The sequence below is a fragment of the Leptonychotes weddellii genome, chromosome X, assembly GCF_054177405.1.
Source record: "Leptonychotes weddellii isolate Sample4059 chromosome X, ASM5417740v2, whole genome shotgun sequence".
Taxonomy (NCBI): domain Eukaryota; kingdom Metazoa; phylum Chordata; class Mammalia; order Carnivora; family Phocidae; genus Leptonychotes; species Leptonychotes weddellii.
In genome coordinates this window covers 34,390,760-34,403,318 of record NC_138385.1, presented here as the reverse complement: position 1 = coordinate 34,403,318, position 12,559 = coordinate 34,390,760, and the positions used below count along the sequence as shown (strand labels likewise).

At 45.1% G+C, this 12,559-nt stretch overlaps 1 protein-coding gene across 4 annotated transcripts in view; it reads left to right on the top strand.

Annotated features, from left to right (window-relative positions):
• The window catches only part of MID2 (midline 2), a 97,667-nt gene that overhangs the window by 12,096 nt on the left and 73,012 nt on the right, over positions 1 to 12,559 (top strand). For all 4 annotated transcript variants that reach the window (XM_081808443.1, XM_081808444.1, XM_081808442.1 and 1 more), the window contains exon 2: positions 1,797 to 2,512. In XM_081808443.1, coding sequence (XP_081664569.1) covers positions 1,853 to 2,512 — 660 coding nt within the window. In that variant the 5' untranslated portion in view covers positions 1,797 to 1,852. The remainder of the gene's footprint in view (positions 1 to 1,796; positions 2,513 to 12,559) is intronic.

Here is a 12,559-nt window from a genome sequence, read left to right as displayed (position 1 = left end):
CTGATAGATATTAGAAGCCACATGTGGCCAGCCAACAGTTTTGAGGCACTTGTAAATCGTAAACTAAGACTAACCACATGTCTCACGTTTGAAAAAAGTGGTCATACAAACATCTGAACTTACCCAACCGAGACTGGCTGTTTTACAAAAAAAGGACTCTACTTTTACAGCCCAGTTTCCTATAGATTTCCAATAAATAGCTAGTTAGTTTAGTGCACTTAAAGGTTTGATTCAGAAACAGCTTTTAGGGATGCATCTGTTGTACTTACTCAGTGGCAGAATCGAAATTTCAAGCCTTGGTGTGAGTGTCTCCAATGATAGTGAGCTGATGAACAAAAATTATTCAAAAGCCAAAGACTGTTTTCTCTTTTCTATAAATAGGATTAACATTTTCTGTCGATAAGACATATTTTTCCTCAGTTAGGGCTAGCTTAGATCATTTATCTGTGTTGATTTTCTTTCTTTTTTTTTTTTTTTAAAGATTTTATTTATTTATTTGAGAGAGAGAGAATGAGAGAGAGCAAGCACATGAGAGGGGGGAGGGTCAGAGGGAGAAGCAGACTCCCTGCCGAGCAGGGAGCCCGATGCGGGACTCGATCCTGGGACTCCAGGGTCATGACCTGAGCCGAAGGCAGTCGCCCAACCAACTGAGCCACCCAGGCGCCCTATCTGTGTTGATTTTAATTAACGGAAGACCCATGGCAGTATCTATTATGTTCAGCTCAGAAATGTCTGCGGGAGAATAGATTGGCCAAGAGATTAGTTTCATGTTAATTGGGTGACTTCTTTTACTCTCTGATGCACCTACCAAAACGAAAGTTACCAGGTCTGAAAATTTCTGGCCCCTCACCTTGCTAATTTGTATCTGGGTATTGGTTTGCATCTTGTTATGTTTTAGGAAGTATGAAAAGACACATGGGGAGGTGTGCTTCACAGTAGGCTTGTGCTAGTTCAGTGGGTGTGTAATAATAAAACCCAGCCAAAACCACAAGGTAATACATCTTCATTATTGATCAGAAACTACTGCTGAGTAAGTTGAAAAGTCATAGTCCCTCCTCATTGAGCTTGATGAGATGAAGAGCTTGCTGAAGGTGAGGGAAGGAAGTGAAAACTAGCACCATTTGTGTCTAGTAACTCAGCTTACTAGAAACAGGATAGAGCAGGAATTTCCATGAGTGGTAACAGGAAGTAATTAAGGTTCACACTCTGAAGAACTTATTATTCTACGCTGAGAAGTCCATTTTTCCAAAGCCCTCTCTTCTTCTTTTTTTTACACAGGCTCTCAGAATGGAATCATTTCAAGAAGTAGAGAGTTAGTTTGAAATATGGCCTTATTTTCCTTCCACCGGATGTGGAATAGGCGCAGCCCCTATATTTTACCTTGAAGTAAAATACAGAACAACACTGGAGAATGGAGATGGAGAGTTCCGCAGGGCCTCAGGCTCATCATAGTCCAGGACCAGAAATGTCAGTGGACAATATGTGAGGGACGGCTCCGTGCCGGTATTGTGAGCTGGAATAGTAATGTTAACCAGTAAACCAGGATTCAGCGGTGGCCACACGGTTCTGTTTATTAGTGCAGGAACATAAACTCAGGCATTTGTCGAAAACAAGGTTTGAAGCGGGGGAGGGTGGGGGAGAGAGGCTTTTTGATTAATTCCCAGATCGCTTTCCTATTGCTCCAGTGTTGCTGGGGAATGGAGCACGCAAGAGCCTCCGTTGGTTAGTGTGTAGCCACTCTGCATCCAGGTTTCCTTTGGAGACGCTTAGTGACTCCCGCTTTGTATTCCTCGCAGGTGAAAGCCCAGCCTCTGTGGTTCTTAATGCCCCAGCAGGATTATTTTCACTAAAGATGGAAACACTGGAGTCCGAATTGACCTGTCCAATCTGCCTGGAGTTGTTCGAAGACCCCCTTCTGCTCCCTTGTGCCCACAGCCTCTGCTTCAGCTGTGCCCACCGCATCCTGGTCTCGAGCTGCAGCTCTGGCGAATCCATTGAACCCATCACTGCTTTCCAGTGTCCCACGTGCAGGTATGTTATCTCGCTGAACCACCGGGGCCTGGACGGCCTCAAGAGGAATGTGACTTTGCAGAACATTATCGATCGCTTCCAGAAGGCTTCAGTCAGTGGGCCCAATTCCCCAAGTGAGAGCCGCCGGGAGAGGACTTACAGGCCCAGCACGGCCATGTCTAGTGAGCGAATTGCTTGCCAGTTCTGTGAGCAGGACCCGCCAAGGGATGCAGTGAAGACATGCATCACCTGTGAGGTCTCCTACTGTGACCGGTGCCTGCGGGCCACACACCCCAACAAGAAACCTTTCACCAGCCACCGCCTGGTGGAACCAGTGCCAGACACGCATCTTCGAGGGATCACCTGCCTGGACCACGAGAACGAGAAAGTGAACATGTACTGTGTGTCCGATGACCAATTGATCTGTGCCTTATGCAAACTGGTGGGACGTCACCGAGACCATCAGGTCGCGTCCCTGAATGACCGATTTGAGAAACTCAAGGTAAGGGATCTGGGAAATATCCCTTACACAGCGTGGTCTCTCTTACACACGGCCGTACGGGTAGCGAGTTCCCTCACAAAGCTAGGTCCGCTTTTCCTATGTGGCCACGGCCCGTAGCTCCCAAGTTGCTCTCGCGAGGAATAGCCTACCCACTCGCCAGCCCTCCCTGGAACCTGTTTCGTCGGTTGCACAAACATCTGCTTGCATTCCTTCACCTCTGGCCCGTTCTGGATGAGTTCAGGCCCCTGGCCCCACGCGCCACACCAGTAGCCCGCCAGGGAAACAAGTCCCTCTGTCCTCTGTCAGTGGCAGATTGCACACTACCTATCTTTGTCGTGATCTTTCCACCTCTTCTTTTAAGTATGTGAGTACCTGTGTAGGTGTACTCTAATTAGCATAGGTGCTGATATGCATGCTGATATGCATGGGGAGAGCAAGGGGAAGGCTGGGCGTGTCTCCGTGGAGGTGTGGGGGGAGGTGTCTGAGTGTGTCCGGACGTAGGCGGGAGACCTGTGCGGAGGACGGTAGCGTCTGTGTTTGCTCGCTCCCTTCGCTAAAGAAACAAAGGCCTGGCGTTGGCTGCTTGCTACAAATCGCCCTCAAGCCCTTAACATGGGGCTAATTCTAAGCCCGCCTTAAACAAACAAACAAAAAGGAACTTCAGTTTACCGCGAAGTCAGAAGGGATTACCCAGTGTCTGAACTAGAACTTTAAACCAAAGCCAATCCATCTCGAATCCAGGATCCGATTTTGTGCCTGTGCTCGTTTGTGTGGGTTGCAGACTGAAGACCGTGGTTGCAGGCCCTGCCTCGGAAGTTCCCAGTCTTCCATTTGTGTTCCGCGGACGGAGTTATCCGAGGTTGCCATGCCATATAATCTTTGTGCGCAAGGCTAAGTGCCCATTTTGTAAGACCGTCCTGCCTCACGTTGATGTTAACAAACGTCAGCTCTGGAAAATTGTTTTATTCCCGTTGTCTGCCCGCTCTGTGGCTTAACTGCTCTTAAGAAGGGAGCTATTTAGCAGAAATTCCAGGAAAATAAAATGTTTAAATGACTGACAAGATGACCACCCCCAATAGGGACTGGCTATAGGAGCCGAGCTGGAAGGAAGACCCAGATAGGATGGAAGGAGGGCAAGCAGGAAGTGGGGATTTTCCTCTTGTCATGCCCTGAACAAGCCACGGTAACTTATCTGAAGATTTCATGGGGTTGGGGAAGGTAGCAATACTCCGAATAGGATATATTTTCCCCTCCCGTAATTTGTTGCAAGCTGACAATGGTTTGTGCCTTCTCTGATTTTTTATTTATATCTAAAATTTACAAATTTGTACAAAGTTCAGTGTTTATCTGTGGATTTCACTCAAGGTGATATTCTCATTCACTTCAAAACTGATTGACTTCAGTTCTTAGATGCCTAAGACGCTAAGCCTTGCATTTGGTCTAGCTGAAGCCTTACACTGTAATGTGGTATAAACTAAGACTTTGAGAGGTTAAGTGGTTTGGTCAAAGTCACAGAATTGGAACGGGAACTCAGCTTCTAGACCCCGCGTGAAGTATCCTTTCGGCTGTGGCTTGCCGCCGCTTTGTTTTGGACCTAAGTTTTGCCCGTGAAATGTGATTTGAAACTTAACTTTACACTCTGGCAATTGCACATTTCATGGGTCACAGATTAACGATTACCAGCATCAAGGAAAGGACATACTGTATAAACTTACAGCTTCATAATGGCAAGAGGTGGGGGTGGGGCTGCAGGAAGAGGGGGAATATGGAGAGGATGGAGCAATCTCTGCCAAATATTTGCAGGTGTTGGAACTATAATAAGGCACTGGCCTTGAGAAATACTCCAAACAGAAAACTCTGTATCCATATGTACGATTGAGATAACAAAAGACTGGATAGAATAAGCCTGTATCTGCAGAACACCAGCTTTTTGAAAACATCCGAAAACATGAAAACACTGGATGATTGATTAGATATTTGGCACCACACAACCACAGTCCTAGTCTCCAGGGTTGGATGGAGCACAAAAGTATTTCACCAAAAGATACTTTAGTCTGTAACTAATCGGTAATTTTTGCAGAAAGAAAGGCCAGATTTTTGAATTGTTCCCCTTTAAATTTTTTAGGAAATGTGCAGAAAATTCTGATTATAAATTAAGTGGAAACTTTTTTTTTTGCTCATTTTTGGACCGAGAGTGGAAACATATGAATCATTCCCAACTGTGTGGTTTGTTATGTTGTCTGGAACATCTTGGACTTTGGGGAGGGAGAGGTGCTGTGTGTCTCTGTGTGTGTGTGTGTGTGTGTGTGTGTGTGTGTGTGTGTGTGTGTGTTGGATGTGTGGGGATCACTTTGGTTTGGTTTCCAAGTGTAAAGGCTATTAGTTCTCCACATGAAGCAGAGAGGAGGTCTGGCTTTGAGTGTCACATATTCTCACTTCTTTGGGTTAATTTTAATTTAAAAGCATTTAGGATTATCCCCTTAATCTGCTGGATTCTTCCCCAAGGAGAAAGGAGAAAACTGGTTGTCAGAAGTTATGGGAGAGATGGCCTGGAGCATACTCTTCTGGCCATGAGGGGAGCATGGGAGTCCTACAGGAGAAGGGGAAGGAGGATAGTACAGACATCTAGGGGTTTTATTTTCTGGCCAGTAAGTGAAATGGGGTTTATTTGTTCTTTTCGGTTCTGGAGCCTTACTTTTGGCCTTTATAACTACCCTTTCTGTACTAACCTCCCTGAGTAGGATTAGTGGTCTCTAGTATTTATTTGTTCAATAAAGAATAAACACACTGTTATAAGACGGAAGGTCAGAATAACCAGAAGCCAGCCTGTCTTCTTAACATGTGCTCAATCCAGATTAGAGGGTTTGGGATACTTACTATGGTTTATTATCCTTATTTAGTTGTCCATTCTAAGTACATGCCCTTCCGAAGTCCACTAGTAGTTCAATTAATTCTTCAATTGCAAAGAACAATTTTGTTCACGGCAGTTATTACAGTAGAAAGGCCTATCACAGTCATTATTTCCTCCATCCCTTCTCTTTCCACTTACCAGTCCCAATATATATTCTTAGCTCATGATATGTGCCGTATTTCTATAAAAATGCTTCACATGTTAAGAGTTTTCATTGGCCCGCGAGTTTCTCCCCTTGGAAAAGATCGATACTATTGCATTAATAAACGTTGGCTTTATAAAAAGAGGTCAAATTTCAGTGGCTCTGTATTGATGACAGATCGCAACTCGATGTTCTAAGTCCCGTATGATTTGGTTCGCATGCCGCCCTTCCGTCTTTCCCCCCTACCACTCTCAGACATGCCCAGGCTAGCCTCCTAACTGTCTGCTCAACACACCACTCCTCTCTGCTGCCTCCTAACTTTGACCCATGGTCTTTTCTTGACCCGCTTAGGAATCCTACCCGTTTTTTAGTCCCCAGCTAAAACCCCACAAGGCCCACTCCAAAACACCCCAACTATCCCATAAATTCTTTGAGGCCAGGCACAATGTCTTTTATTTCTTCAGTATCCTCCTTAGTGCCTTGCACAGATACTATATGCTCAAGACATCCAAGTGAATGGAACCTTTATAACGGATCTGCAGGAAGTACACCACCAGCGTCTATAGCTTGCTTTATAAAGCTCTCACCTTGTAAGATATAAATCTGTCTTGCCATTGTGACTACTTTAGAGGTCTGAAAAAAAAGATCTTCTGCGGACTACTGATAATGTTAAAAACCAGAGTGTTAAGAGAAGTATGGCATGTCCTTAATTTTAAGTGCCTATTCATTTGGATCGCTGGATTTTCCAACTGCCTAACCCTATGGTGACATCTGTATAAATCAGATGCAATTATTATAATTCTCTTTGAGAGTGATGTCTTCACATTTCCATGCCCATAGCCTGCCAAAAATATAGCTGATGAAAACCAGGGGGAATAGAGGAATTTCCTGAAAGGAATAAACAAGCACATTTTCTTTTTCTCATTACATTTCCACAAATTCATTACTACAAATAATTCTTAAATGCAGTTACATTTACATATCAGGGATCTTGTTGTTATAAAATATTACCTGGCACTACAGTAAGCTTTTCGTTATGGGAAAGTAAAGCGCGCACGCACGCACACACACACACAAACTCACCCTGCCCCCCCCACACACACACAGAAAGAGAGGCTGAGACAGAGAGCTAAAGATTGCTAGACAAAGAGAAGGGAGATATGAGACTTGGAGAATGTTCAAAGGAAAGCCACAACGAGAGTTAAAAGGTTGGAAAATATGATATTCTAGAATCTTATCAGAGTTGATTACTTGCCCTTCTTCCACTCAGTCACTCTGTCATCCACCCACCCATTCTCACTCAGCTACCACCTTCTCCCAGTCATTTGTCTGCTCACCCACTCCTGTCTGCCAAGACAGATACCCTCTCAACTTATCTACCACTGGGCATTTGACTGTTTTGGAACCAGCATGACTATTAATATAAGAGAAAGAAAGAAATATCTTCATGAAAGCCTGGGTTGAGAGGGAGTATATTTGCGTACATATGTATGTGTCGCCATATATGAGTGTGTGTATTTCTGCATGGCTGAGCAGCTGCGAATGATTCTGTTTGTTTGTCTATGTGTATCTATAAATGTGTGTCACTGTGCGTGAGGAGGAGAGAGCGTCCATGTTCATCTTCTGTGGGCGTATCTGTAGAGAAGTTGAGTATGAGGATGCCATGCGCGTAAGGCCATGAGCGTGGTCCCCCTAAGAAGGGTCATGGCCTCAGTAGAACCTATCCTGAGACTAAGGATCTCCCTAATAAATGAGCCATGTCATAAATTCTCATGATAAGAAGAGGCTTCAGTGAGGCCAGGTTGGGTTACTGTAGGTGAGGGAGCAGAAAAAGTTGTTTCTCCATTTCACTCCCTTAGGTACTGAACCACAGTAGCAAAATATCATACAAGCAAAGTGTTTGGGTCCAGATTTGCACTCTCTACAGCATGGTGGTGGAGGTATGGGAGTGAAGGTAATGTCTGGCATGGGGTTTCTAAACTAGCTAAACTAGCCTTCAACTCCTGATCATAAAATCATTCCTACTTGTGGATCTGGCTTCTCTGTGGTCTCTTAATTGTCCATGACGTGCTCCCCATTATTTATAATATGTATCAAATCTCTACGCATTTTGTGGGGGGGGCGGGGGGGATAAAATGCGTTTTATTCCATCTCGACTCAAACTGTGTGCTAAGACTCATCTGAACTCCTGTTCTTTTCCCTCTAATAATTATATGGAGTCTCTGGCTCTGTCCTCACATAGTATTAATGTGTTGGAAGATATTTTCTGTTGTTTTTTTATTGGTTTGAGAGCAGGCTTAGCAAGTGGATACTCCTATTATCTGCGCTATCTCTCTGTTTTTGTCATTTCTCTTGTCCCAAGTCTTCTCCTCACCACCATCTGCAAGGAGCTAACAATCGTCAGTCCGAGCACAATTTACAAAATGTTGACTCAGAGATTGATTCCTGGGCAGATGAAAATCCTGTCTATTCTTATTGGGCAAAGGGACATATTCCAGAAATATAATATAGGTGAGGAAAGATGAAGGAAAGAAGAATTATTAAGCCCAAAGAAGCGAAGTTGAAAGGGGGAAAATGTGATAATGACACGCAAGTTCTCAAAGGGTTGATGTAATGAGGTCATGTCTTGTTCTTTATCTCCCCTGAAGACAGAACGATACTAACTTAAACTGTAGCACCAGGGATCGAGGCCAGGGATTCATTCATTCACTTAACAAACAATTCATGAACACTCATTTTGTTTACTGAACACTTCAACTGTTCGAGTCATCGTGGTAGGAGCTGGGGACACAGGAAATCAGGCACAGTCCCCGCCCTGCAGAGCTTTGAACTTACTAAGAGAGACAGATAAGTACATCAAAAATTCCAAAGCAGTATGGTAAGTGCCATGACAGAGGTGTGCACAGGATGCTAGGACGCACGAAGGAAGAATTAGGGAAAGGGAGTCATGGGGCTCAAAACAGGGAATCATGAATGAATTAGTTGGAGAGGAGGGTCAAACTGGAGGCCGTGAAGAGCGAGTTGGCAGGACTTGGGTGAATGGCTGACTGTATGGTTACAGATGGTGGAGAGAAAGAATTAAAAAATGACTTTGGAGTAGGAGATGTCTTGAAGAATAGTGGTACTGGGGCTAGAAATGGGGAAATTAGGACGGAGCTAGCAGTTTTGGCGGGATGATTTGACTTTAGCTTTGAGTTTGCTATGATCGTGGGTCATTCACCATTCGTTCATTCATCAAACATGTACTGAATACCTGTTAGATGCCAAGCACCAGAAAGGATGTTGGGGTTACATTGATAAAGAGAGCACAGTCCCAACCCTGGTGGAGCTTTCAGCTCACTGTGGGGAGACAGATAGTTAAGGACACAGTTACAAGACAGTGTGGTGAGTTCTATGACAGTGGAAGCACAAGGGATTGAGAGAGAGCATGGGAGGGACATCCATCAAAAGAGACTTTGGGCGGGGTTTTGGATGCCCTATTGGGGGACGGGGATGGAGTAAGGGGCAGCCAGGGCTCTCGCAGAAAGAAAATAGTTTGCTCAAATATCTGGAGGAGGGAAAACATGGGGGTACTCTCAGAACTAAAAGGGCAAATGTTCTCGAAGGAGTTGAAATTCAGGCCTCTGTGGTGGCTGAAAGATCAGGGCTAGAGACATAGATTGAGTGCCTTCAGCACGGAGGTAGAGTCGTGCAGTGGTGAGCTGAGTGAGGGCTCAGGATTGAGCCTTGAGGCACACTCAGGGCCTAGAAGGTAGGCATGAGCAAGAGCGTGTGAAAGAGGAAGGCTAGGATGTGCACGAGAGGCAGGAACTGAAGAGGAATATTTCAAGTAGAATACAACATTGAGGACTCCAGGAAAGTAGAGTCGGCTTTGGCTCACTATTCTGTTATCAAAATAAAACACTGGATTTAGGTTTTTAGTACGGGTTTTCTTTTAGAAGGTCCAAACAAAAATTTACACATTTAAGCTAGAGATTTAGCCATGCAATGCACCTGAGGAGAGGGGAAAGAAAAAAAAAATGCAGGATGGTTTGCGTTAGCGTTCCTGATAAGGGCACTAGGGGAGTCATGGGTCTTTGCGGAATGATGTCAGAACATTCTGGAAAGAAGAGGGATGGCCACCTGGTTCCCACCAGGGAGGGTTCACCTGGCTTGACGACCAGTCTGGCTATTCTCCAATGAACTTCAAGTAGAGTAGAGCTTGTGGATCCAACATATCACCTGTATCTCATTCTGGGACATAGCCCGGATCTACACAACAGCAAATAAATGTTTGGGGAAGGAGTACACTCTGGCAGAAGGGGTGTGGGCTTCAGTTGGTGGACCAGATGGTGTGTTCTGCTGTTGAAAGGCCATATGTAATTGATACATAAAGTGACAGACTGAAGCAAAAGCAAAGTAAGTATTTTAAGACAAGCAGTTAAAAAAAGAAAGCAGAATGTGACCCCAAAAGTGTGCTAAGATTTTTGGTTACCGGCTTTTGGACTAGCTAGGAACATCAGTGAGCAGACAGGATGTCAGGAAAAAAGAGCATGTCGATAAATAGTCATGGGGTCACTGGCTCAGATCATTTTTGAAGATGAAGCTGCCTTCTGTGAATTGGGAAGCCTCCAGGTTTGGGGTACATCGGCCTTTCTTCCCTTCCCTTCTCCTCCTGCATCCCCCAAAGGTCAATTCCCACATCAGAACAGTTGGGATCGCGTGTAGATTTAAATAACATTCCCCTCATGCCTTCTAGAAAGCAAAAGAGTTTACAGGCATTTGGTGACAGTTCTACGTGTTTAAATAGAACAGGCAGAAAGGCATCACCCCTTTCTAGGCTTCAAGACGAGCCGTGTCAGGTAGGGGTGTGTCAGTGTGCTCACCTGTGTGTGAATGCATGTGCCTTCACGGAGCATGACAAGTGGCGATCGTGGTCGAGAGCGTGTGCCATCAAGGGAATGCCTGGCTTTAATGACGAGGCAGTGTTTTGACGGATAGCTTGGTTTCTTGAGGGAGCCAGTGAGAAAGTTACCTGAAACAACGTGTGTCTAGAGAAATGGAGAAAAAAAAAAAACAAAACAGCAATTGGGGCTCCTGGGTGGCTCAGTCGGTTAAGTGTCTGCCTTCGGCTGGGGTCAGGGTCCCGGGGTCCTGGGATCGAGCCCCGCGTCAGGCTCCCTGCTCAGCGGAGAGTCTGCTTCTCCCTCTCCGTCCCCTCTCCCGCCTGCTCGTGCTCTTGCTCTCTCTCAAATGAATAAATAAAAATCTTAAAAAAAAAAAAAAAACCCAGTAATTACTTGAGAGGGTTAAAGAAGCCATTTCTTTTTATGGGATGCTGTCTGGAAGAACAGCGCATGCCTGGTATCTCAGACATGGCCAAAATTCTCCTCTTTGTGGGTAGAAGGGTAGAACAGAACACAAAGAGGCCAAGTCTACATGATACAACCGAAGCGGAACTCAGATAAAAAACCGGAATCGGTGTTGACCGTCAGTTTAGCTCACTTGGGCCTTTTAAAACCTCAGTTACGCAAAGCAGCCAAGTATCCCCCCTCACGTGGTGCTGCTTAGACCCGTGTAGAATTTCGTGAAGGCTGTAATGATGGAGTCATCTGGAGGTGACGAGGGGCTTAGTCTCATGGTGCACCCCCACTCTCTGACCCCCACACAGGGGAAGCACAGAAGGACCCAGAGGTAACCTCCTGTGGCAGGAAATGGGAGCTTCATCCTGCTCCCCTGCCAACCTCCTGTTCCCCGTTTCCTCCCAGCAGATATCTCCATTCCAATCTCCCCTGCCACTCTGGCTCTCTCTTTGTCATGGTTCAGCTTTCTGAGAAAGCTACACTAACGAGGCCTAGACAGAGGGAGCCAGGCTCAGTGATTCACTGGACAGCACCAGAGAAGAACAAAACAAACGGGTGTTTCAAAACCAACCTGCAACAACACAACACCAGAAAGACGTGTTGAATTTTCCATAAGCAGACTTGTACACACACACACACACACACACACATACATGTGTTCTCTTGGTCTACTTCGCCAAAATATAGGCAAGATAATTACTTGGCTAAATCAATGAAATCATTCGAGCCTACCATGGCCCCGAATTTCTAGTTCTAAATGATTCGCCAGTGCCAGGCGTGATAAGGAAGGGTGAAGAAACGGAATGCATACTTGCAGCAATTCTCCGTTTCCCTTTGCATATGTTCATTATCAAGAATCAATTCCAGTTTGAGAGGAGGCTTTCATTCCTTGCAAATGAAGAGGAAGTGAGTAAGTAAATGTTCGGGGTTTTCCTCAAATTATGTCTCATAACGTAAGAAAACAGTGGCAAAAAGCCATCAGCAGATGGTGTTTTCATTAGCCAGAGATTTATTTTTCCAAGCATTTTCATATTAATGAAGTAAGGTTGAAATTAGAGTCATCTTGTCCATTCTAGTTCTGTGGTGTTAAAATGTGCTGGCTTTCTGCAAATTGCTAGGGGGCCGAAGCAAAATAAGCATTTGCCATAATTTTTGATGGTAACCCAAGGTCCATAGTCAAACCAGACCCCAAATTATGTGTTCAGCCCTAATTTTTGTTTTCAGTGGCTTTACAGAAGCTGCGAGTCTCAGTGCTGGGCCATAAATGAGGAACACACGGCAGGGGCACTTAGTCCTGCTCGACACTATGAATTATTTATAGGCTATTAGTTTCGAGACAAGTGTTGCAACAGGTTGCATGGACTCGTTAGAAAACATTTTCCCCATGGAATCCTGTGTTTGAATGGAAACGCATTACAGTTTGAAACACAGGTTTCTTTCTTTTTTTTTTTTTAAGTGTTCCATGATTCATTGTTCGTGCACAACACCCAGTGCTCCATGCAGAACGTGCCCTCCTCAATACCCACCACCAGGCCAACCCATCCTCCCACCCCCCTCCCCTCTAGAACCCTCAGTTTGTTTTTCAGAGTCCATCGTCTCTCATGGTTCGTCCACCCCTCCGATTTCCCCCGCTTCATTCCTCCCCTCCCGCT